At 37.8% G+C, this 24,588-nt stretch overlaps 3 protein-coding genes across 6 annotated transcripts in view; 2 read left to right on the top strand and 1 right to left on the bottom strand.

Moving 5' to 3' along the window:
- Window positions 1–1,789: 1,789 nt before the first annotated feature.
- LOC146489476 (mitochondrial import inner membrane translocase subunit Tim9-like) lies at window positions 1,790–4,166 on the top strand. The gene is made up of 3 exons (XM_085109016.1): window positions 1,790–2,038; window positions 3,043–3,138; window positions 3,823–4,166. The coding sequence occupies exons 1-3, from the start codon at window positions 1,988–1,990 to the stop codon at window positions 3,946–3,948; spliced, it is 273 nt and encodes a 90-aa protein (XP_084965142.1). The 5' UTR covers window positions 1,790–1,987; the 3' UTR covers window positions 3,949–4,166.
- Window positions 4,167–4,916: 750 nt separating this feature from the next.
- LOC146489475 (ras-related protein Rab-38-like) lies at window positions 4,917–15,374 on the bottom strand. Of its 3 annotated transcripts, none has more exons than XM_085109001.1 (10): window positions 15,300–15,374; window positions 15,033–15,220; window positions 12,752–12,848; window positions 11,902–11,958; window positions 10,722–10,754; window positions 10,418–10,445; window positions 9,505–9,579; window positions 8,652–8,725; window positions 7,637–7,671; window positions 4,917–6,982 (listed from the first exon to the last, which is right to left on the bottom strand). In XM_085109001.1, exons 2-10 carry the CDS (start codon window positions 15,106–15,108, stop codon window positions 6,750–6,752), a joined length of 708 nt encoding a protein of 235 aa, XP_084965127.1. In that variant the 5' UTR covers window positions 15,109–15,220; window positions 15,300–15,374; the 3' UTR covers window positions 4,917–6,749. The 3 variants fall into 3 exon arrangements, with proteins under 3 accessions (XP_084965127.1, XP_084965135.1, XP_084965131.1); XM_085109009.1 differs by having other exon boundaries at window positions 15,033–15,060; window positions 15,286–15,369; XM_085109005.1 differs by having other exon boundaries at window positions 12,752–12,905; window positions 15,170–15,220; window positions 15,300–15,369.
- Window positions 15,375–18,261: 2,887 nt separating this feature from the next.
- Window positions 18,262–24,588, top strand: part of LOC146489473 (uncharacterized) — a 12,420-nt gene continuing 6,093 nt past the window's right edge. For both annotated transcript variants that reach the window (XM_085108993.1, XM_085108989.1), the window contains exons 1-2: window positions 18,262–18,377; window positions 19,937–20,017. In XM_085108993.1, the coding sequence (XP_084965119.1) occupies window positions 19,948–20,017 (70 nt within the window). In that variant the 5' untranslated portion in view covers window positions 18,262–18,377; window positions 19,937–19,947. The remainder of the gene's footprint in view (window positions 18,378–19,936; window positions 20,018–24,588) is intronic.

Below are 24,588 nucleotides of genomic sequence, written 5' to 3'. Positions count from 1 at the left end.
GTTAATGTTATATTAATATAGTATTCTAGGTTGGATAAGAATGATCCTCGGAGAACCAGGGGCAGAAAGTTGGGTCAAAAGGAAGTCGACGCGGCTAAGTTTACAAGAACGAAAGAGCGAGCTCTTTCGTTCTTGTAAACTTAGCTGCTTCGACTTCCTTTTGACCCAACTTTCTGCCCCTGGTTCTCCGAGGATGGATAAGGATATGTTAAAAAAAAATGACATGACAGCAACAACAAGTTTATCGCAACTAGTCATAGAAATCCAGAGCACAAATATGTACACTGCAAACGCTGTTTTCGTATGGTCGAAAATATTGGCCAAAATCCATGCCCTACCATGTAGCAGGAAATGACCTCGATCCGCAAAAATTAGTTCCCGCAAAATAAAACGCCGCAAAAATTAACTCCCTTCAGTCAAATTTCAAACCCCGCTTTTAATAGACTTGTGCCACTAGGCGGTGTACATTGGACTTAAACAAGAACATTAACCTGATTTTCCATTGGAAAAAGCAACTAGAGCTGTCAAGAGTAAAGCAGTTCAGTACATTAGATTGGCACGAATGGGTCATCTGAAGGAACGCACAGACTCGAATCGTGCAGCAGACCAACCATGTTCTAGTGGCGCTTCTGCGACGGCCTGCACAGAAGTGCAGAAGTTCAACTGAACAAGAGTGTTATTTTTGTCGACTGAATCTGTTTCATTGCGTTACAGCAGGGCAAAGTTTTGCATTTTAGCAGGCCGCTGTCAGTCTTGTATACTAGCTACATTTTTCACTCGAAAGCCCCTCTGTATGCCTACAAAGGTTTCAGCTACGGTAATTCAAACATTCATACTGCTTCCTTTATAAAATAATGTACGGTAATACCGGTCGTGGCAAACCGTATTAACGAAACAGTGTTTTGTTGTGCATGGTTGGGGTAGACTTTTGTTTTGTATTGTTGCCAGTTGTTCAGTCCCTTTGCGCAGTAAGTGATATGTCCCTAATATGTAAGTGGAGTGAACTGTGACTTAACATGCCGTACAATTAAGACGAACATTTCCAAGAAAATCCTTGATGTAATGGACATCAACCTAAAAGATGTCAAGAAATCCACGAGTTCAAGACTTCTCTCAGAGTCGTGAACGATAAAAGTAATTTCATGACGTTATAGGACGAGAACAAGCTTCGCACCAAAACGAGGCTGTGCTAAGAAAATGTGTCCCACATGGGAGGGAAAGACGCTGTCGCGTCCTATATAATGTTTTCAGCATCATCAGGTTTTCGGAGCTTCCTCGGCGGGTGGACCGGTGAGGGTGGGACTCTGCAGAGACTCTGCGCCCAGTAACTCTACCCCAATGAGGGGGTTAGGGGGGAGCAGAGACGGGGGAGCATTTTGCTCAAAGTATTTTTCATTTTTTTTATTGTTATATTAACATGTTAAAAGGCGCGTTTTAACTTGTATCTACTTCAAATGGATGTATCTGGCACTGTAAATTCCACTTAAATGTTAAGAAAGCTATGTTCTTGTCCCCCTTTTAAGTTGAAAATATTTTAAAAGCTTTCTTCCTCTTAAATGTTCTGCTGCTTGAACAGAGAATCGCAAAAATTAGTTCTCAGTAGAAATTTCAGTCATCTCGCGCAAAAATTTGTTCCCGCAAACCACAAAACATCGCCAATCCTTAAAATAAAACTCCCGCAAAATTTGCGTGCTACACGGTATGCTCGTTCTCAGGGTTCCTTAGGGAGCAAGAGAGAGGACCCGAGAACGAGGCTTTGAACGGTCGAGGAGGTCTGAACATCAGGTAGCCCATCAGCCTTTTCGTGCCCAAGGCAAGATGGCGGACGAAAGAGTGCATAAGCAAAATTAACACGAGTGACTTTCCAAAGGATTAATTCCGTTAGCTTGCCAGTTTCACTTGTGAATACACAGTTACTGGTTAACTGTGATCAGGAAATTTTTTTGAGTATAGTTGATAATTCCCGGACAATTTAAAAGACTGAACCATGCAGGCCGGCATAGCTCCAACGGAACAACAGGAAATGGAAGTCAAACAGGTAATGCTGAGACAATTTTCTGTGTAAGAGTAAAGCCCAGGTCAAACGGCGCATGATAGTGGATGATAACTGACGATAACCAAAACTTTCATCAACTGATTATCAACTATCAAGCGGGTGGTCAAACGGCTCAAAGAAACTCGTGACAGCTGACGATAGTTTGCCGTGAGCTTCTACTATCCCCGGGGGGGGGGGGGGGGTACTTGGGTTAAGTTTTGCTGGGTATGTGCCGCCGGCCCCTCAGAGCCCCTGCCCCATCATAGTCTATTTTGTGGCCAGCTCTAGACCCCATCTTAGTCACTTATTGAGAAAATGTAATTTTCGCGATCCCAACTAAGTCACTTTCTATTTATGCATCTACTTTCAAGAACGGAATGTAATGTGAGGTGATTGTTACATTTAATAAACAACAACTTTCTGAACTTTTTAACTGAGACCATTTTGAATCCCTACTTAATAGAATTTTCTCACCCCAAAAATCCGAGAATGTGCGACCCCATTCTAGTAACTCTATTGAAAATGCGACCCCATTCTAGTCAGTCCAGTCGTGAAAATGCGACCCCATCCAGCGGCACATCCCCGTTAGCCTCTTATAAGGAAGTAACCACCCCGGGCTACTATCATTCCCCGTTTGACCAGGGTTTAACATGCCAATGCAACTCATGTATAAAACTACCATAAACTTTACTTTCTTAACTTAATTAAAGAAATACAAAGGAGACATTTTAGGGTTAGAGTTTTGTCTAAATGGTACTAACTTGTGATACTAAGCTTGGAGACCAACTTAAAACATGCAAACAGACTTCATCCATGCAAAATTGTTTACTTAGCTGACACTGTGTTAATCAGTTGACATTATTCATTTTCGCGCTTACAACCTTGATAATTTGAAGGGATAATTCATTTGAAGTTATTTGATAATGGCGATATTGCATTAATATTTTTTTTAAAAAGTTTTTCCATATCTTCTTTAACCACTAAGCTTGTTGTCTTTTTTTCCACAGTTTCAAAATTTTTTGCAATACTACAACAAGTTGACAGAAATGTGCTTCACTGACTGTATTCATGACTTCACAAACAGAAAGATTTCAAGTAATGAGGTAAAAGTTTTTTTGGTCTTAATAGTTTCTGTTTGACTTTTTTTTTCCACTCGGCACTTTACATTTTCTTCAGTCCCATCCTCCCTCCCCCCTCCCACCAGTGATGACAGGGATCCAACTCCTCAAATTTTAGGACCACTTTATATGGAGTAAAAAGTTGTCTTGAAGTAGAAGGGTCACCTGCCAAACTGCCCTACCCAACTTTTCATAAATTTCCTTTACAAAACACTACAAACTGTTTTCATGAAAAACTCAAAGTGGTACTCCCTTGCTAGACTGGTCACCATGTTTCAAAGACAGTGTGACCCAGCCAGCCAAAACAGCTTTTTCTCATATAAACGCTTTGGTTTACCTAACCGGCCATCTCTTTTTATGTAGCATGGGATGGGGGGGGGGGACATGGAACATCCCTTTCCCACACACATTTGCCATTTGGGGAACAAATCTTTTGTCTGGTGGGATTCTGTGTTCAGATAGACTTGCACTGGTATTTTTATGTGATGCATGTACCTTGTCCAGCATATTTTTCTGGACAAAATTACAGCCACACTTGTAAGAAAACAAAACCGATAACTCCTAAAAACCAAGTAAAAATTAACATGACAGAATATAGGGCCAAAAACAGTTTTAAAGTGGGGGATATTAAAAAAGGAATTGAGTGCATTTTCCTTCTTTTCTTTTCAGAATGACTGCACTATGCATTGCAGTGAGAAGTTTTTAAAAGTTATGCAGAGAGTTGGAGTACGACTACAAGAAGTCCAAGTGATGCAAAATGAGGGAATTCTGGGTGCTCCTGATCCACCAAAATAACCTCAGAACAATGTTAAAGGACATATTAAGCTCTCTGGTTCAAGACAAAGACAATCCAGCATTGAAATTTTGATGAATACAGACATTTTCAGTGATACAAACATGTGCTTTGTGAAACCCTTAAAGCCACAAAAATGATGTGTATTCAATTTGTCCTTCCAGTATCACTACAATATAAAACAGAGGTTATGAAAATAAAACAAAAAATGATAACTAAAGATTGCCTTGCTGACTTGAGTTGGTTCAGTTTTTAAACAAAAGTTGTGTTAAGCTTATTCATCGAATTCACACCCTACACCAAGGCTATTAAACACATTTAGGACCTCTTCATATGAGCCCGGTTGACCGGGCTGTCTGGTTTCCAAGATCTCGCGTCACCACTCTATTCTTTACAAAAATTTTGATGTGTTCATATGAGAAGGCGGGCTGGCCCGGTTACCGAGATCTCGGTTTTTGCGACCAAGATCTCAAAGTGAAGTGAGCAGAGTAAGCTGAGAGGGGGAATAATTCTGCACATTCTTTAATCTTGTTGGCAAGGACTTCTTGGGATATCAAGAAAAAATCAAATATTAAATTTCTTGGTGTTGCAGAGACCATGTTTGGTTGGCTGTTGTGTTTTGTTTTTTTTGTTTTTTTTTTTTTTTTGTTTTTTTTTTTGTTTTTCACCATTTTAGAGCATGGGACCAACCAGACAGTTCATATTTTAGCTTCGACAGGGAACCTCTCCCTCATTCATGAGAGACCACCATAACAGGACATTCAGCTATTTCAGTTGAACTTCTCTGCAGCAGCTGATTGGACAGAATTTTGCAGACATTGTAAAGAGGCAGTTGTCATGGTGAGGTTTTCAAGTCTGAATAGATAACAAATCAGAAAGGAAACATGGCTGTTGCAGAGAAGTTGTTGATACATGTATATAGGGGTATCTAAAAGAAATAGGCTGCTAACTTGAAAGTAATGACACTTGATACTCAAAGGTATTTTAATTCACCTATGATTCAGATTTGGTTAAGACAAGACAAAGATATATTTCAAAACTTGGCACCTAACAAAATACAAAATAAAGGATTTTGTTTATAATGACATGAAAATATTGTTTTAATTTGTTTATTTCTGATAATAATTTTGGTAGGTAATATATATAAAATTTATCAAAAAATTTAGGGATATAAAAAAAATTCAATTTGTATACACTAGTTAAAATATGGTAAGACTGTACAATAATAATTCTTACAAACCTTTTTCTTTTTTTACTAAAAATAATATAAAATATTGGAATTCATGCCTATGACAAAGTTGTTCGATCTACAATCAATACAACTGCAATTTGCCAATAGGAATGAGTCGATTTTGAAGAATTTGGTAATGGGTTTTGAAAGAACATTCTACGAGGAACTCAAAGGAAAGGTCTCCTAATGGTGCATTATAAACTTTGAATTTCTTAAGGTTCTGCTGTTTTTCTTAACAAATTATAGTGGAAAATTCAAAATGCTATCATTTACTACCAAATATATTTAAAGAAGTTTTGAGCCAAATAGTTCATCAAAATTTGAACTTTGTGTTGATATAAGAAAGTTAAAAGTTCTGTCCATTTTTCTTCCTTAAATGAAAATGGTAGACATGGAAAATACACATGGTGGCAGATGGTGTTTATCATACCACTATAATAACAGTCTGGCATAGTGTACTACAGAAACAAAAAATCACAAGCTCAAACACTGAGGTAGAAACGGTTAATTAAGGACGGAGCCTACTAATACCCAAGTATTTTTGCGCAGTTTATGACTATGCGGGGAAAGCAGATCTTAGCAAGGGCTATGGAAATCCAAAAAGAAAATTGGATGTAACTACGCATTTAAGCAACAATTATTCTGAAAAGTAGTAAAATACAAAGTAATGTATGGCTTTTTTTTCCAAATAATTTGAAGCTTTGTTATCCCTGAAAAATGCACGGCTATCACCAATTTTCTTTTTGGATACCAAAAGCACTTGCTAAGTTCTGCTTTCTCTGAATGGTTTTAAACTGCGCAAAAATATCCCTGTATTAGTAGCCACCACCCAAAGGAAACCCGAGTATCACAAGATGCGCAGAATGTATGCGCAGTAACAAAAATAGGCACCGTCCTTAAAGGGGCAGTATCATGGGAAATATCATGATTTTGGGCAAAAATTCACTAAATTTAAACTTTGAACATTGTGTTAATTAATTTCTAAATCGCTAATTAAAAGAAATACTATTTAATTAGTGATTCTACTGAGACGAAAGGTTGAACCAAAATATAGTACAACCGATTTTTAGCGCGTTACGACAGCGAAAATTGAAAACGTCTGCCTGACGTTTTCAAATATGAACCCACTTTTATTTTGCTCATCTGCGGGCCAAAATATCTGTGGATAGTTTCTTTGCATTCTGATAGTCTTTTAATGGAATTTTGGTCATTATATCTTGGCTGCTATCAACCGAATAGCGTATTTTCGATTTTCAATGTGTTACTAAAAAAGCGTGATACTGTCCCTTTAAGTCAGTCAAGAAAACGCTGACTTTGCTTCTGCATGCAATAATCTGCTCATCTTGCACATGTATGATTCAACATTCATTCATATTTTCAAATCAATTATCTTGAGCAGAAAACAGTGGTATGATAACATACTTGACTGAGTTAGGTTAGCCTAGCACTGAGGAAGCAAACTTGGCTGTGTATCATGGTCCACCAGCCTCCAGCCAAATTTTCTCCTCTCCATTCCTCCCAATCAGTAAATAAATACCAGTACTATCACCTCCTATGTCTCAGGTTAACAAGCTAGCCTGGGCAGCACTTGGATTGTTTAGTGTGGGGGATGGCTTGAGAATAACTTTCATCTGTCTGGTACTTTTGTGAAAACTCTGCCATATATCTAGAGTCAGATTCTAAACAAGAATTTCCAGCTGAATTCAAAGCTTCACTCCGTAATGCTATGCAGTCCTCTAAATCTGGCTTTTTACTTTCACCGGATACACTAAGGATAGCTTGTACGAGAAGCCGCATTGATTCATCTGAAAGAGATCACCGACACAAACAGAAAACTGTGACTATTAAATTTGTGAACAGCATGAGAGAATAAAAGTTTTTATAAGGTTTTATCCATAATGTTTTGTCAATTGAGTTTTATTCAAGAAGTTCAAACAAACCTTTGAAAGACTGATGCTTAATCACAATCAAGGCCTGGAATTATTCAAAGCCACACTGACTGTTGTGTTTTGATTCCAACATTAAGATTTTTTTTCAGTATTTTTCTGATCAACATGTGACATATCCATACAAATTATATCTCATTACTTCTCAAACTCATTAATAATTCAAAAGTCAAAGACAAAGGAAGTCATGCATCATGACATGTTTGGATATCTGATGAAAAACTCCTCGTTTTTACATCCTGTATTTCCCCTTCAAAATCAGTTCGTTTGACAAGTTATTTTAAACCCACACCACAGTGTTTCATCACAATATCAAAAACCTCAAAGTTTGTCAAAAATACTCCGCTATGCGTCATATTTTCAACTCTCTTCTTGGTGTTTGATATGTGATGAAACACTGTGTCTCAAGATGTGTTTTATATTATATAATCAAACACACAGATCACAAGAATGGAGCAAGGAATGATCACAGATAAACTATCATATTTTCAACCAAACAGTTCACACACTAACCAATGTTTTTATCTTCTTTAGCTGATGTTGGTAGCCTAAAAGTAAAGGGAAAATGATTCATAGTAAAACAAAATACCATATAGAATCCTTTAAATATGTGTACACTTAAAAGAAGAATAATTTTGCTACCAGGAAAGTCTTAGTATGTCATATCTTTACACAGTCTACAGTGAAATATATACTCATTCATTTGCACACTTGAAATGGCTTATAGTGTCAGGGGATCATGAAAGCTGTCCTTTTAATTAGGATTATGGTGGTCTACTTTGATGGGTAAACAGAGCTGTGCACACTTTCAAGTTTATGACACTCAACAAGTATTTTTATTAGGGTCAGTGTAGGATAAAAATTTGGCCAGTTAGGAGGTGAGAGGACAAGGGGAAGTGCAATACCAGTGGTATTAAATCTTGGGAAATAAAGATTAGATCCTTTTGATGATCAACCTTTCCAGTATTTTAGGTGGTTACTTGAGAAAGGTTCAACTGTAAGTTTATACAGTGTTGGGTTTTGTCTTTTGAAAATTGCGCCAACTACTTGTTTGATATAAAACTTGGTATATGGCTGTTTTAGTTTGTCTGTTTGTTCCTTTGTTTTTTGCATTGTTTTTGTCTTTTGTTTTTTTTGTTTGTTTTTGTTTTTGTTGTTGTTGTTTTTTCTTTTTTTGCGGGGGGGGGGGGGGGGGGGAGTTTTGTTCTATTGGTTTTGGGGGCATAATCCCATATACACCAGGGCCCAGTTGTTCAAAGCCCGATTAAGCTAATCCTGGGTTAATCATGAACTTTGATTCAAGTATATTTACAAATTAATAAAAATTTTTCAAAAAATTTTGACCCATTGATTTTAACTTAGACTTTTCTTCACCATTATTTCCAACTTCAGCTTATCAAAACATTTTTAACGAACGAGATTAAAACCTCAGTTAAATTTTAACCGAGATTAGCATTAATTGGCTTTCAAACAACCGGGCCCTAATGATTAAAAGGGAAGCATGTAAATTATTGTTAGTAATACTTACCAACCAATAAACCCATGCTCTTGACAAAACTGATTCAATTTTTCTTCATCATAAGGATAATCTTCTAAATCACACTACAAATACAAAGTAACAGTAATAAAAAATGATTTTCTGCACTTTTCAATGACAAGTCAACTCAAATCTTATTATTATGATGACAATAACAATTTCTTAAAAAATATAAATTATAAAATGGTCATGATAATTATAAATAATCTATCTAGGAGACCTCCATGACTGTAAGGTGGTGTTCAATAGGGCCCTGGATTTTGAAAGAGAAACATCCACCTATGGCTGTAGTCCACTGTCATGTGTATCATTTGGTATATCTTATGAAAAAGCACCAGAAGTTTACCTCAAAGGATTTAACACTTGATATTTGAGGGATGTGAGTGGTGTCTTCACAAATTTAGCTTTATTGTTTTGAGTTCCACTGTTGACAACAAATTTATGACTTAAGGAATAGACCATAATTTCCTTGCATATTATGTAATAATTTTTTGAAATGTCACATTTTATTTTTTGTGTCAGAGAAAGAAGAGTGATCATGCAGTTTTGAAACATTGCTCATGGTCATATTTTATAACTTTGGAAAATATAAATTAAAGTAACATACTTTGTCACAAGATGTACTCACAACAGTTTATAGATCACAACATTTTGACTACACACAAAATTCGACTTCAACTATTGTGACTACACTGCGAGACAAATTATTGTTTTGTTGTTATTTCTAACTAAGACTCACTTCGGTCATTATTAATTTTAAGAGTGATAAGTGTATATTTAAGATACAAATATTTCCATCTATTAATTTAAAACAAGCCTTCAGCACATTAAAAATCTGTCTCACTTTGTTTGCCAGCAGAAGAACAGGAATTGGCTTCTCACTGGTCAGCATCACTTTTTGATTCACATCCCAGTGCCACTGAAGAGATCAACAAAATGTACTAAATACATACAAAATTATAGATTCACTGAGCCCAGCAGTCTCTAGTAGTTCTGTGTATGATTGATCATCCAGGTGAAAGAATTCATGAAAAAAACTGCATTGATAACACAAACCATTTTGACAAACTGAATGCTTTGATGATCTTCTGAGTCAAGTACAGCTGCAGTGACAATATTATTATACCTGTGATTTTTCCCAACATAAAAAAAAACCTGCATAGCAAGAAAAGTGACTGTGATGCAACTGTTTGAGTGTAGCATGACACAATTTTTTCATGTTTAAAAAGTGATATATGACTCGGTGCCTAATGTCACTAGCGGTTATTGGCTTACACATTGATATGTTAAACGTATGGCTTAAGTTCACTTACATTATAAGTAGCTAATGTCTGGAAGTAATGGTCACTAACAAAAATGCAATTCATGACACCAAATGTACCAAAACTAAATGGCGAAAAAAAGAAGCATGGGTTTTCATTTTGTTCCCAAGAATAAACTGGATGTGTGCCTGAATAATTGAAGGGGTGCAAGGAAAAAAGCCCTAAGTGACTTCTGATAAATTGCTGATTCTCCTTCCAAATTGCCTTGTATTCACTTGTGAAACAAAACAAGAATTTGTACTTACATCAAAAGTCACTTAGGGCCTTGTTCCATGCACCCATTCAATTGGCCATTGCAACTTACTGACTGATGAAAAGATTATTGTGACCAGCTAGATTATATATCAGCCCAATATGTCTGGCTGTCAATTGTCAGCAAAATTATCTACTGTGGAATCAGTTTTTCGAGTGAAAAATAAATACAATTATTCCTACCTTGAGCACTGCTTCAAATGTAGCTGGTCTGTTAAAATGAAACAACAAAATGTTTAGAGTGGCATTCATGGTCTCACAGCTCATGTCATGTCCATCAATGTATCATTTTATTCGTTTATTTTCACAACTTTTGATTTTGTTTAATTTATTTCATTATAATTTTTTATTTATATTGTTATCATATTGCACAATGAAGACAAATGAATATTATTAGCACATTGTACCGGTACATTATTATATATTTTTTTTTAAATCATAACAAAACAAATTGAAAACAACAATTTCAATATAAAATATTCATTACCTTGTTAAATCAAAGACTATGATTGCAGCAATTCTGAAAAATGATTGGAATTAAAGTCACTTATTAATAATCTCTTGCCATGCTCTCAAATTTGCCTAGGCTCAGGGTGCATGGGTTAATTTTCCATAGTTTTACCATAGCTCAGGTGATCAAGACATGAAGCATTACTATACTAAATGCATTAAAATAGGTTCATTATTTTGGTATTTGTTAGAAATAATGTTAGTTAATAAATGTTAGAAAAACCTCCAAATATTCTAGAATTGAAGTCAGCGCTAATCTTACAATGGAAAGTTGAAAAATGGGAAATTTAAAATTAATTTAAATTAACGAAAACGCACAAATTTTTTTTTTTTTTTTTTCTTCCAGTGACAAAATTTCATCCTTTTCTTACTGCTTTCCTGTTTTTTTTTTTTTAGTAGCGTGTAACCCGCAGTTTGTAAGTAATCTAGTTACTGTTATGTTTAAGGCTATCTGTATTAAATTGTAAGTAGAGTCCTGTTTTGTTCAGTAGCGTAAGTAACCAGTAAGCATGTATTGTAGGTAGAATACTGTATTGTCTAGTGATATATTTAGCCCGTACTGTAAGTAATGTAAGTAATGTGATTTTGCAAACAATAAAAAAAAAAAAATTTTGGTATTTGACCGAAAAATCTTCAAATTTTACGGTAACCTGAAAATCACCAATATATAGTGTTTGTCACATCATATAATACATGTGTCACAACTGTCAGACTATCTTTACAGGAAAAATAACAGTTCGGCAATATTTCTTGCATGCTTTTAATAAAACAACTATAATACTTCCACTTGTGCTTGTTGGATATGAGATGATTATAGCCAACTTGGCACTTCTGCTCTTTGTTGGCTATCTATCATCTCATATCCAATGCGCACTCTTGGAATAATTATTAAATATATAATTAGATAAAAATAAGTAAAAAAAAAATATCTGAAAAAAGAGTTTGACTGTCTTAAGAAAAATCAAGATTGATGAGGGCAGTCTCAACACACCAACCTTGAACCTTGAGATCAAAAGTCAAATTGACTCAACCACAAGACAATAAAAAATATAACAAAAAAACACATATCTTCACAATATGATTCCCTTCTAATATATTAACAATAAATTATTACATCTAAAAAGCCTATGATTGCCTTGGATAAACTTAACACTTACGCATATTTATAGTACACTCTTGTCATGTGGCCAAATCTTTCATGACCTGCGACATCCCTAGAAATTCAAATAATTTCATTTTGTGACAATCTGTAGGTTTCTTACTTAAGGTTAATTTCATCGTAAACCAAGTCAACAATGTACCATATTCTCTCTCCATCAAGTTTTTCGCATAGTTTTGACAACTTTCTGAAGTCCAATAAAAAATAATATACAACAACTACGTGAGGTGGCATTAGCAAGCTAGTTTTTAATCATGCTATGTTTATGTTCACTACCCCAGCTTCTGCACTGCTTGGATTCAATTGGCTAGTTGGATTCAATTGGCTAGTTGGATTCAATTGGCTAGTTGGATTCAATTGGCTAGTTGGATTCAATTGGCTATTTTGTTGGGTAGATATTGGTATGGGTGTTTTTGTCTCTGTTGTGTTTGTTGTCTCTTTTCTCTGTGTTTTCCGGCCACAATATTGTAATTTATTTCATGTAAATTGGCTTCCTTGTTCTTTAACACTTAAGTTATTTTGGGAAGCCAATACCCCTTTTATTATTTCCTTGTATGTTTTATGTCATTTCAGCTGTAGTGCTCTATAGGGGTAGAATAAAGTTGTCATTGTTGCTGAAATAGGGGTGAACAGCTGCCAAATGCTAAATCAAAACCTTTGCAATGAGGCATTGGTACTGAGGCTGCAGCATACATCTGGTAACATCAGACGTGTCTAACATGACGTTGCACAGATGTAATCTACATCAAAGGTTCTTACACATAAATGAATAGCGGTAATTACAGACTTTAATTTGAAAAAATGTACTTGTCCAGTGATTTTTTAATATTTCTAGCTTATGCACTCACCAAAGCTGTAGATTAATCTTGGTTTTTTCATCCCAGTATATAACTTTTAAAGCAAAATCCACTCCAATGGTTAGCTTATAATTTGGTGAGAAGAAACCTGGAAAGCAAGAGTTTTCTATTATATTTTCCTTAAAATTATAAATCTTCATACAGCCTGTACAAAAGGCACTCTTGTAATGTGAGAGCTTGAACTTAAACCAGCTAATAGTCCATGGGCTTATTTCGGGAAAGCTTATATTTACCAGAGGGATGTTTATATCTGAGATTTGAGGGACTTTGGGAGCATTGAAAATTTATCTTTGTTCACTTCTGGTCCTTGTAGAAATCTTGAAAGGCATCAGTCTTGGTCAATTTTACTTTCACTTTCATTATTGTTGCTTAATAAAACAACAATAAATTATTGTTGTTTTATTATAATGTTGTTTTATTATAATGTATGCGCAATGGAATAAATGTGATGGTATATTTTAAGCCTGGTGAATGAATGAAAATGATGTATTATTCAAAATGACACAGGCATACTCCGAATAAGGAAATCCAAGTACTCCTACAGTATCAGGAGTTGAACCTAAGACCTTCTGATTACTAGTTCTGAGGCTCCACCACTAAGCTACAGGAGACTTGTGGGAGCTAAGGCCATTAAACTAGGTTCATGGGACAAACATCCTGCATACTGCTAGGATTTGAATGTCAATGTGATGGATAAATGTGATGGTATATTTTAAGCCTGGTAAATGAATGAAAATGATCTATTATTCAAAGTGACACAGGCATACTCGGAAAAAGGAAATCTGAGTGCTCCTAATAGGAGTCGAGCCTAAGGAGTTTGCTCGTTGTACAAGTCAAGTTTGAGCCTGAGTCAAGTTCAAGTCAAGTTCCATTTCTTCTATTTTCTTTTTCCTTTTGTTTTGTGTTTGTCTTGATCAAAGGTTGTGATTGTGATTCTTGCTTTCATAATGATGTGCCAACTGATGTTCAAAGCATTAAACATGAACAAGATATTATTGTCAATGCGATTGCCAGAATTCGTTGTTGGTAGCAATTTAACTGGGTCCCCATTCATTCTTGCCCTCTATAATTTCGCTGAAAGGGTTTGCCCAATGTTGTTGGTGACTAAAACTTCAGTCACTATGCCTTGTGAAACCAACGTGTTGGGAAAATTCAAAATTCCTGTAGTCGTCTACATTTTGCCCGGGAAGGGTAAAGATTCTATTCTGTGTTATCCTGGGTGTCCTGTGGATGCAACAAGATGGCGCTTGAGTCATAAGTCAGTGAGTCAGGCAGGTAATACTTTATCACCGTTCATTTTCTCAGTCGGGGAAATGGGATCTCTGCTACAGGTCCTAAGAAATTCATGAACACTAACGAATGCCGTATATCTTTCCACAGTAGCAGCGAGTCACAGCGGTAATGGTGGCTAGCGATCGATAACGAAAAATGTTGCAAACCTGAAAGTTAATTGAATCTCCTTACTCATAATAATGAACTAAAGACACAAACATCCCACTTTTCCATTTGGCACAATGAGAGGTTTATTCAGTGAAATGACAAGAAAAAAAAGACAATTAACAAATCACTCCACTGAGGAACCTCTCGACCTGAATGATACCACGTGGGTAGGGAGGGTAAAGAACGAGCGACTAAGGTAACTGCGACCATGATCGGCGGACTAAACAAGTGCTGAATTCTATCACCATAATATTACATATACAGAAACATTAATTAATAATTAACCTGAATATGACAATCTATAAGGCGCTATACATGAAGTGTGCGTCGAATTAAATATTTTTAAAATAGAACTTTCCGTTTATCACAAGCACATCGCTATATAAAAGAGAATAACACCCAGAAGTCATAGGAAGAAGAAAAAAAGAGAGAGAGAAAAATAAAAGTTGGACCCTGACTCGAACTTGGCTCGTGACTCGAACTTGACTCGGGCTCGAGCTTGACTCGTGCTATGAGTAAACTCAAAGCTAGCTAAGACGTTCAATTCTTCATGCATATCGGTGTATCGATTGATTACCCTTGGCAGTTTCCACACAGCCCACACAACTCTATTCACGTTCTCTGTCTTTCGCAGAGGGTTAGTATGACAGTTGGGCATGTATAATTAATGTATGGGGTTGTGCGGCAATCTTTCCAGATTTTCTTTGAAACGATCAAGGGTCATCAAGTGACCACCAATGCAATCAAGTCACGAGTTCGATTCCGTTTCAGTTCTGCCGCTGCAGATCCTAAGCGATGAAACCTTTATCTCCTTTTAACTAAAAAGACATACCTTCAGTGTACCTCCGGATAATCGAAGTCTTGCAGGTAAAAACAAAAGCATAAATTAAGCAATTAGACTCAAGCATTCAGGATACAAGTATACAAGGACAATCTTCCGAAAGTGCAAATACGGAGCGAGATCGAGACAGATGGCGGAAGTGTTCAAAACCTCAATATCACATGTACTGCTTACCTTCCCTGTGAAGAAAAAGAAAGCGGGCAATTAATAAGGATTGCTGTATTGAATTTAATGGTAAAAGAACGTAAAAAAACTTACCAACTCCGTATTCACCAATAACGAGTACTTTGTACAAATGTTCCTTGGCGTCCATACCAATGCAAGTCAGCAGAATGCGCAGGGATTGGAACTAATGTCACTTTTTTTTGTCCCCGGGAAAAGTGCGCACAAGGCGCGAAAAGTATGCTTAGATTTGGGCAAAAGTAGTACTGTCTTCGGGCAGCAAAAGTCGCTAGCTGTATATTGTAGTCAAAAGAAAAAAATTCCCCAAAATGTACTGTGTGGAAAATAACAAAAAATCAGATCACGTAAACAGCCTTCAGGAATTTAGAATTTTTGATCCAAGAAACGAGTATTACCCAACGCAAAACACTGTATAGTAGCGCGCATGCCGGAGTCGTGTCAGACAACATCCATTACTAAATGACATATTGGAAACAGTACGATACAAGAAAAGTTCTACTGCTCATCAGAAGTCACGTAACCCCGACACTACCGTCTCTATGCACTAAGAACCAACAAGTTTTATTTGGGAAAATTGGCTTCAGCGCAGCGTGCTAACCTGTTTTACAACTTGGGACTATACAACAAATGTTTTACAATAACTGTCCAAATTCCCGCGCGCTGATTGGCTCGTAGCTATTGTCTATAAGAGTACAGACAATAAAAATGACGTCAGATGTAACGCGCGCGCTTTCTCAACGAAAAAATAGTCAATTCCGCTCGTACTTTTTCCATGTTATTGTAAAAAACAAATCGACGGCAGTTTTCTATGGTCTATACTCTTATAGACCATAAAATGACGCCATAAAATGTCCAAAACTTGGCAGTGAGACCACTCGCCTGCGGCTCGTGGTTCCACTTGAGTTTTGAACATTTTTTGACGTCATTTTATGGTCTATTTAACAATTAGATTGTGAGCTCGAGATTTCTATCGCGTGATAGTTGATGAGGGCAAAGCCCGAATCAACTATCACGCATAGAAATCGAGAGCGAATAATCTAATTGTTTTAGTATAAATCTACCAGTCGTTCAAAACTAAACAAGTAAATTATCTATTTCCTCATCGCAGACACTTCAAAAACGTGACGAAGCAGGCGCCATTTTGTTGAAAATCGCTACTCACTATCTATCACAGAATAGATAGCGAGTAGCGTAGCCAATCAGAGAACGGCATTCGTGATAGAACACTAGTAGATTTATACTAAAAGAGTATAGACCATAGAAAACTGCCGTCGATTTGTTAATTGGACGCATTTTACAACGATGTTCTAAAACGTGCAGCCGGAGCTTTAGTCCATCCAGTTACTCATTAAATAAACACTGTGTCTACGCAGGAGCCCTAATTTCCGTCAATTTTATTAAGCCGGCAAACACTGTGACCGTGCTCTTCGACCTATACCCCACTTGGGAGCCTGTCCACTTGGGAGCCTGTCCACAAGCTAGTGTGAAGGCTCTAAAGAAATCTTTTCTGCCCATGTGTTACTCATTTGTTCTATTCACTCATTGTAGGAACTTCCTACAACTGAACAATGAATAAGTGAGCAGGCATACATATCATTCGATTATAAATTATGGGGAATTTTCATTAAAGTTCAGGGGAGCACGGATTTGGAAAAAGTTCCCAAATAATGTAAAAATAATTCAGTAATATTATTCCTTTAAAGAGTGTACGAAAGTTTATGTGCAAAATCAAATGTATTCTTAGATTTTACTTAGTTCCTAAGACAACCAAAATCCCGAGTAAATATTAGATTTGGGAACTGCATGTATCCATCATCTGCTATTAATATTTAATTTAGTTCACTAGCTGAAGTATAGGGATCTTCTTTACAAAGTTCGGCAGAGCCTGCTAAGATCTCTAGCCATTCATGTTATTTTGTAGCAGATACACATCAGGGCCGGGTTGTTCGAAAGCCGATTGACGCTAATCCACGGATTAAAAGTGAACCGAGGTTTTCATCTCGCTCATTAAAGATTAGTTTAAAGGCTCATTTTAATCTAATGGTGAAGAAAAGTCTTAGGAAAAACTGAGGGACCAAAGGTTTTGGACGAATCCTCACGGATTAGTAAATCTACTCGAATCAAAGTTCACGTTAACCCAGGATTAGCTTAATCGGGCTTTGAAAAACTCGGCCAGCTTGTTTAAAAGAAAGATAATAGACTAATAAAACACGAAATGTTGTCACTGGCAGGCTAGGTACAAGTAAACTATATTTATACACCTTAAATCCTCCAGGAGAATTAAATTATTACAGAGATGAAAGGAGGAAAATGTGATTAGTACCTAATCTAACAACCTAACTAAACCTTTTTAGGTTTCTTACCAATTCCCCGTAATTTGTAAAACCTAAAACCAATGAGCGAGACTGATTCTCTAATTTCATTTTCAGATAAGTCTACTGCCTTGAGCGGTACAAACGAACCTGATCCAAATTAAAATGTAGGCATTAAATTAGCTCATTGACAGCATTTAAGATTTTTTACTAACGAAAGTATTAAAACATACCATGTTTCTTGCATCTGAATCAGGTAAATGTAAGACGGACAAGAAAATACGTTAGTTGGCTATATACGAGCAAGTGTTTTCTTATATTTTCGTGTGTACAACAAAATTTGTCAAATTTCTCCATGACAAGTCCCTTTGTGCAAAAAATTGCAAAACAGCTGCCGAGAAAGAAAAATCAACAAAGAAAACTCGTCGATTGATTGAAACTTGCTCGTGGGAACGAACATCAGGTTTCCCTCTACAATTTTTATTCTCTTATGTTTGCGACAAACTTTGGCAAGTTTTTCTCTGACAAGTCTCCTTAATGAGGGAACTTGCTCGTGTGTACAAGCTGTGTCCAGGTTGCCTTGGAGATAACTTGACAAGGGCGCTCGTCAGTCGTTTTATATCTCGAGCAGTTATGACTTGGTCGTGTGCAACCAAGCTAAGCGCTGTATTTTTGTCTCAGGAAAAAGCATTAAATATTCAAATTCTTTATATGCAAATTAACACAATCGCCATATTTTGATGAACCAAACCAAGCCTTGCGGAACTTAACAACTGATAGGGTCCTGATAAACTCAGAGCGATTGCACTTCTGAAAAATCCTGAACTTTTGTTGACAATAGGTAAGTTTGCTATAGCTCTTTGGAGAAGTAAACAAACCATTGTTATTTAAGCATCAGAAAAGGTCGTATTTGACTCATTGGAGTGGATTAGGCACCATAACAATATTTACAAATCAATTACAGCCAAACTTGATACACGCAAGATGGACAAATATTACATCACACATAAATTTACTCATTTAACTATTGCTGAGTCTTGCCCGAGATGGCTAACAGTCAAAATAATTGGCTCTCATGGTTTACTCTTTCGAATAAACAGGTTTGCGTTTCATCCGTGTTAATTCTATGCGGGATAAGTAGTACTTAGCGTCTATGAACGACCAACAAAGCAAATGCCTGACGGAATATATGTTTGTCGTTGTAAACTGACCACGAACTGAGTTGGCCGTTTCAGTTACCTGTCCAAAATCCAATATTTCCTTATTATATATAGTCCATTTATTTATCTAACTTATCTAACATCTGTCGTTAATCAGTCTCAATGGACTGCAAAATGGACTGCTATACTTCGGACTGTACATAATCGAGTCTTAATAGCAATCGTGATTACTTGATATTAAAGCGAAATCGTTGACGTTGTACAATGCGGCAAACATTTTGAGAATAAAAATGAGAGCAACTTAGCTACATCAGGGCTGGTCTTATCGGTATATACTTTTAGTTGAAGGTGCCAAATACGAAAATGTTCAAATCTTTGTGATTTTAGGCATATCAGAACCACCGCCTGGACCACTGTTATGTAATCAATAGCGCTTATACAATATCGCAGTGTATCAAAACTTTAATTGAAAACTTCAAGATCGGCGATATCTGCGGCATGGCTGGATGGCTAGCTACTTACAGAGTAAGACTGCGTAGAACAGCATTCAAGCTACAGATAAGAATCAAATTTGCACGCTGTTCAACTTCAACGCCATTGACTTAAAAGTTTACTGCTTATCGTTTGTGCTGTTATTTAACTGATTTATCCGCACTGCGATGTTTTATAGCCTTCATTAGTGAATGGGATATGCGTTCAGGTTTTCACCTGTCGCGAATTGATAGCGTTAAAATAAATCAAGGCATATCAAGTTCATAATTCACTTATAGCCTTCATTAGTGAATGGGCAGGTTTTCACCTGTCGCGAATTGATAGCGCTAAAATAAATTAAGGCTGATTCAGTGCACTTTCACCGGATTCATTGAAGCCATAACTAGCATGAAAGGGGTGATAATCGTGAGTATAAAGGCGTATGATAAGACCTAAACGCTGTTTCCTCTTCCTTGCATATTATATATTCTTACTTCAGGGGTAATTTTGAACCGGCCCTCACGATATGCGTCCGAAAATAATCATTGTGAAATTTCAGTTTTTCTATTCGTCAGGCAGTCGCTTTTTGGGACAGTTTTGGTGTTGTTGATGCGATTATGTTATGCCCTAAATGATCAATGTTTGACTTTTTTCCGTCCTTATCGATTTGAGAAGATTTGGCGTTCGTGGTAACTGACAGCTAAAGTGGAAAGCTGACTGTCCATAACAACTTATTTTGTTGCAATAACAAAAAGTATTTGTGTTTCAGTTATAACTCAGATGATGGACCTCAAAGTGACAGTTGTCCTAGCTGTGATTGTTCTAATTCCTTGTGTTGGTTTTACAGCAGGTATGTAAACCAGCTATTAGTTCAACACCAGGGTGAGTTTTTGCAGTAAACTGATTCCGGGATAAGGAAACACTGTTTAGTTTGTTTGCCTTCATTGTCTTACGTAGCCGTTTGAATACGGGTTTGACGTGAGTCAAGACAACAACACGGGAAAAGAAGTGGACACTGAAATAAACAGAAAACATAGATGATAGTGTCAGTATCGGAGGAATTAGCCGGTGATCTAACTTGACAATACTCCTGTTTCTGCCCATTTTTCTTTGGCATTTGACCTTCGGCTATCGAGTAGTGCATCATGTGATACTGCTCTACAATGTGGCCAGTGTGACTATTCAAATGAAAGCTGCTGAGCAGTACTTTCTTGTAGTCGGCTGTTTATTATCCTGTACAAGGTGGTTCTAAGTTTTGAGTCTGTGGATGAAATCCTAAAGTGTGACCATTCAGATAAAGTAACTCTTGAATAGTGCAAGGACCACTTGTACAAACGGTAGCAAAGTGTAGCCGGATCTTTGTGTAGATCAGGATCAGCAATGTTGAATAAAACGTAAAATCAAATGCAAGGCTGATCGGACAGCCAAAATAATTTTATTAACCTCTTACTAACCGAGCGCGAGGGCCGTACTGGGGAATCTTGGCCCGAGGTCGTGGCAGTGCGGACCGAGCGCAGCGAGGTCCGTACAAAAACGACCGAGGGCCAAGATTCTCCAGTGCGGCTCGAGCGAGCTAGGTTAGTAAGTAGTTAGTCCATGGGCCAGAAAGTGAAACCCTCCCCCCATCTCGGGATTTTTGCAGACATGTATCATTTTAAACCTCTACCCAAGGGTATTCCAAAAATCGATGTTTGCACTCGATCGATTGGTGGGTGTGGCCGTACGGCGCATTCTTTATTTTAACCAAAGTGCCACAGGCTACCCAACCCGAAATTTTACAAACAATCTTCTTAAAAGGTATTATCCATGGAATTAACACACAAAACTACGCATACTTACTCTTCTCCATCCCCTCTGTTAGATGATACCTCAACTTTCAATTTCAAGCTTCAAAGTTGACTACTGCGCATGTCACAAAGTTCATTCAGCTTATACCTATACTGTAGAAGATTATGTATACGATCGTGTCGCACAGAAACTCTGCATAATCACTCAAATTTATTAGATGTGAGAATAACGCGGCATTATTAAGCACCGGAACTGCTTTCCACGATAGTTCGTGGCTATTGGAGTCTTGAATATGCACCCGAGATGATTACTACGCTTCCTAGGGAATGGCAATAAATTTAAACAAAGCTACAGTTGTTTAAGGTTTGCGAGGGATTTGGGGGGGGGAACTGGCACAAAAAACACCTCGCCCGACAATTAAGTGCCTCAAGTACTTTTCATGCAGCTTCCCAAGATGCATTGCCCAGTTTTCGGCCATCCAATAATCCTTTTAACACTGAGATTTCTAATCAGCCATTTTGGAAAAGCGGACAGGTAAGTTTTTGTTCTCTGATGCTATATTACATCTATATAACAATTAGATATTATAACAAATAATCTCACTTCAGTCGATAAATCAGTCCTTTTCAACGTCTTGAAATGCATATGATTTTTTTGGGGAAAATGTGTTTCTCGAGATCATTTGAATGTCAGAAAAATCTATCGAGTACGCACAACCGACATGACGTGTGAGGTTTCTAACAAACTTCAAGGCGTTATTATTATTATTACCAAACAGAACAATCTAATGCTTCATCTAGCAAGCCTCCAGAAGATGTGCAGCTTGTTTTTCAGCTTCGATCATCCCAACTATGCAAGGTACTCCACACTCTACCTGGTAATTATGTTAAACCTGGAAAATTCACATCCCGGAGCGGAAGAATTGTTGAAACGCAATGGCTTCAGTGTCAGAAGATCGGATGTACCATCATCCAGGAACGATGCTGACATCACCATCAAGCAAACAATCAACCGCCATGCCAAATCTCACGGCGGCATTGTTGGTTTAAGCAGGAACCATTCGGCGTACTACAGATGGTGTCGTACACGGCACTCAAGAGCGAGCTATCTGCAAGCGACCAAAGAGATTGCAAGTATGGACAGCCAGGAGGCTACATCGCACAAGGAGGTGAGAGGATCCCAAATTGTGAAGAGCGAGCAAGACACATGCAGTGTTTTACAGGCCATTAGTAATTTCACTAATCCATTCACCATCGAAGACAAAGATGCGCTATACTGTCTTTCATTCGGCGCTCCTGTGCCCCAAGATGTCGAAAGCGACGCACTGATGGCTGATGACATCGGAAAGAAGGCCCATCAGGAGTTTGTCCAGAAAAGACTAGTAGAGGAGAAGACCACCTTTCACTCTCCAGTAAAGAAACAGAATCTCAAAACGTTTGCTACCCAAGCAAAATCATCAATGGTCTGCGGAAAGGAAAGAAGAAACATAGAAATAACAGCAGAGAGAAACGTCTTTGGGCAACTGGTGATACTGGCGCTAGAGCATCAAGTTAGCTTGGAAAACGTGCTGAGTTATCCGTTGGGCCAGGTCCCGGCACTGGCTACTGCAGATGGTGTTCTGATAAAGACTGACAAGTAGAAGTTGATGCATTCCCTAGAAGAGAACTTGCACTTGGTACAGAGACCCTCTGTGGCATTTGATTGCTACATCATAGACGACAATGCGGTTCAGCAGGCAATGATTTCTCTTCCAAGCACGTTTGGAGAGCTAGTTGAATGTGTTTTTGATCTGCTCCCACAGGCACAGCGTGTTGACTTTGTGGCGGACTCCTATCATCCCTGTTCAATTAAAGGAGTAGAACGATCTCGAGGAGGTTATGCTAAGGCACATCTAGTGAAAGGGCCGTCTACCAAAGTTCCTCGTGACTAGAAGAGGTTTTTGTGCAACTAAGTAAAACAAGCGACGGGTGACAAGCGACGTCCCTTGAATATCCATGCAGTTGCAAGAGATCTCGGAGTTGATGTCAATCTTGCCCTCGCAGCCCTACACGCATTTACTGGTTGCGATACTACCAGCGCGTTCGTACGAAATAGGAAAGTGACGCCCCTGAAACTCCTTAAAAAGGAACCCGAGTTTCTTCCATATTCCATGCTTTAGGAACATCTGTTGACGTAGAAAACAGCGTATTTGAAGATCTGGAGAAGTTTACGTGCCTAATGTATGGCAGCAAGTTCGCTGACATCAGCTACCTAAGACATGAGAAGTTTATTGAGAGGTTCAGTACGAAGCCATGAATGGTGCTGACAAACTACGACGGAGTGAATATAAGTCTTCTTCCTCCTTCTCGCGAGAGCCTACGAATGCATATCCGAAGAGATAACTATCAAACTCTTATATGGAAAAAAAGCAGAGGACCCAACACCAAGTATCCCCCGGCCGGACCTGATAGGCATGGCTGGACCATTGACAATAACGGACAGCTTGAAATCTTCTGGACTGCCGGTAATCTGATGCCTCAGGAACTGGCAGATGTAATAGCCAGTCCCTTGGCCATCCCCGAAGATGAACATGACAGCAGTCTCGATTACGACAACATGTCTGATGCTGTATTTAAAAGCGCGGATCTGTTTTAAATTTACCATGGGGAGACTGGGTGACGAACATTAATCACTTTTACTACTTGTAGCACAATGGTCTGCTGACGATGGTGACGTGTAACCTGTCGACCCCATCACCCGATGAAGACTAGCAGTAAGAAGTCAATACGTTGCGGACCACAGCCAGTGACTACATCGTGAGACAAGCAACTTATACTGATTGTTTCCAGTGAATCTGAAGAGGTTGCAATCTACTAAAACTAGTAAAGGTGGGTAACTGCTCTGTTTTATTTACAGCAAGGAAACATGAGTAATTCTCATGCATCACTTCACATATACCCCTTGCACAGGCTAAATAAACTTTGTGACATGCGCAGTAGTCAAGTTTGAAGCTTAAAAGTAAAATTTGAGGTGTCATCTTACAGAGGAGATGGAGAAAAGTAAGTATGCGTAGTTTTGTGTGTTAATTCCATGGATAATACCTTTTAAGAAGATTGTTTGTAAAATTTGGGATTGGGTAGCCTGTGGCACTTTGGTGAAAATAAAGAATGGCGCCGTACGGCCACACCCACCAATCGATCGAGTGCAAACATCAATTTTTGGAATACCCTTGGGTAGAGGTTTAAAATGATACATGTCTGCAAAAATCCCGAGATGGGGGGAGGGTTTCACTTTCTGGCCCATGGACTAAGTTTATTATATGGCACTCGGAGCAAACTTGTTTATTTATAAAAAAAAAAAAAAACGCGCTTCCGGTCACTTGAATTCAAAGGGTTTCCGTCGTGACGTGTTTTTGATGACGCGAGCAACCCAGAAAGAACAAGCTACGGTACGACGAGTTTGAAAACAAATTTACTGAACGTTAATACATGTAATCAGGTTGATTATAGAAAAGACTTCAAGAACGATTTGTAGCGGAATTTGACGAAAATCTTAACAGCTGCGGTTTGTTTTTGAAACTCACAAAAGGGTTTCGTCGATCCCAGAAAATTTTCTAGTGCATCACAAAGTACAGATCAAGAAAAGGTTGCTGTG

This window comes from Pavona decussata, unplaced genomic scaffold (assembly GCF_977016875.1).
Source record: "Pavona decussata unplaced genomic scaffold, jaPavDecu1.1 SCAFFOLD_6, whole genome shotgun sequence".
In the NCBI taxonomy this organism is placed as follows: domain Eukaryota; kingdom Metazoa; phylum Cnidaria; class Anthozoa; order Scleractinia; family Agariciidae; genus Pavona; species Pavona decussata.
Note: the sequence above shows the minus strand (reverse complement) of the source record. Positions and strands in the feature narration are given on the sequence as shown.

What these genes read in the sequence shown, in the direction of transcription:
- LOC146489475 (XM_085109005.1), bottom strand. Translation starts at nt 15,354, where the DNA reads ATGGACGCCAAGGAACATTTGTACAAAGTACTCGTTATTGGTGAATAC. An exon ending in TTTGAACACTTCCGCCATCT is followed by an intron (nt 12,906 to 15,169) that starts GTCTCGATCTCG and finishes CCTTTTGTACAG; the next exon opens with GCTGTATGAAGATTTATAAT. An exon ending in GAGCATGGGTTTATTGGTTG is followed by an intron (nt 7,672 to 8,651) that starts GTAAGTATTACT and finishes CTTTACTTTTAG; the next exon opens with GCTACCAACATCAGCTAAAG.
- LOC146489476 (XM_085109016.1), top strand. Translation starts at nt 1,988, where the DNA reads ATGCAGGCCGGCATAGCTCCAACGGAACAACAGGAAATGGAAGTCAAA. An exon ending in AGGAAATGGAAGTCAAACAG is followed by an intron (nt 2,039 to 3,042) that starts GTAATGCTGAGA and finishes TTTTTTCCACAG; the next exon opens with TTTCAAAATTTTTTGCAATA. An exon ending in GAAAGATTTCAAGTAATGAG is followed by an intron (nt 3,139 to 3,822) that starts GTAAAAGTTTTT and finishes TTTTCTTTTCAG; the next exon opens with AATGACTGCACTATGCATTG.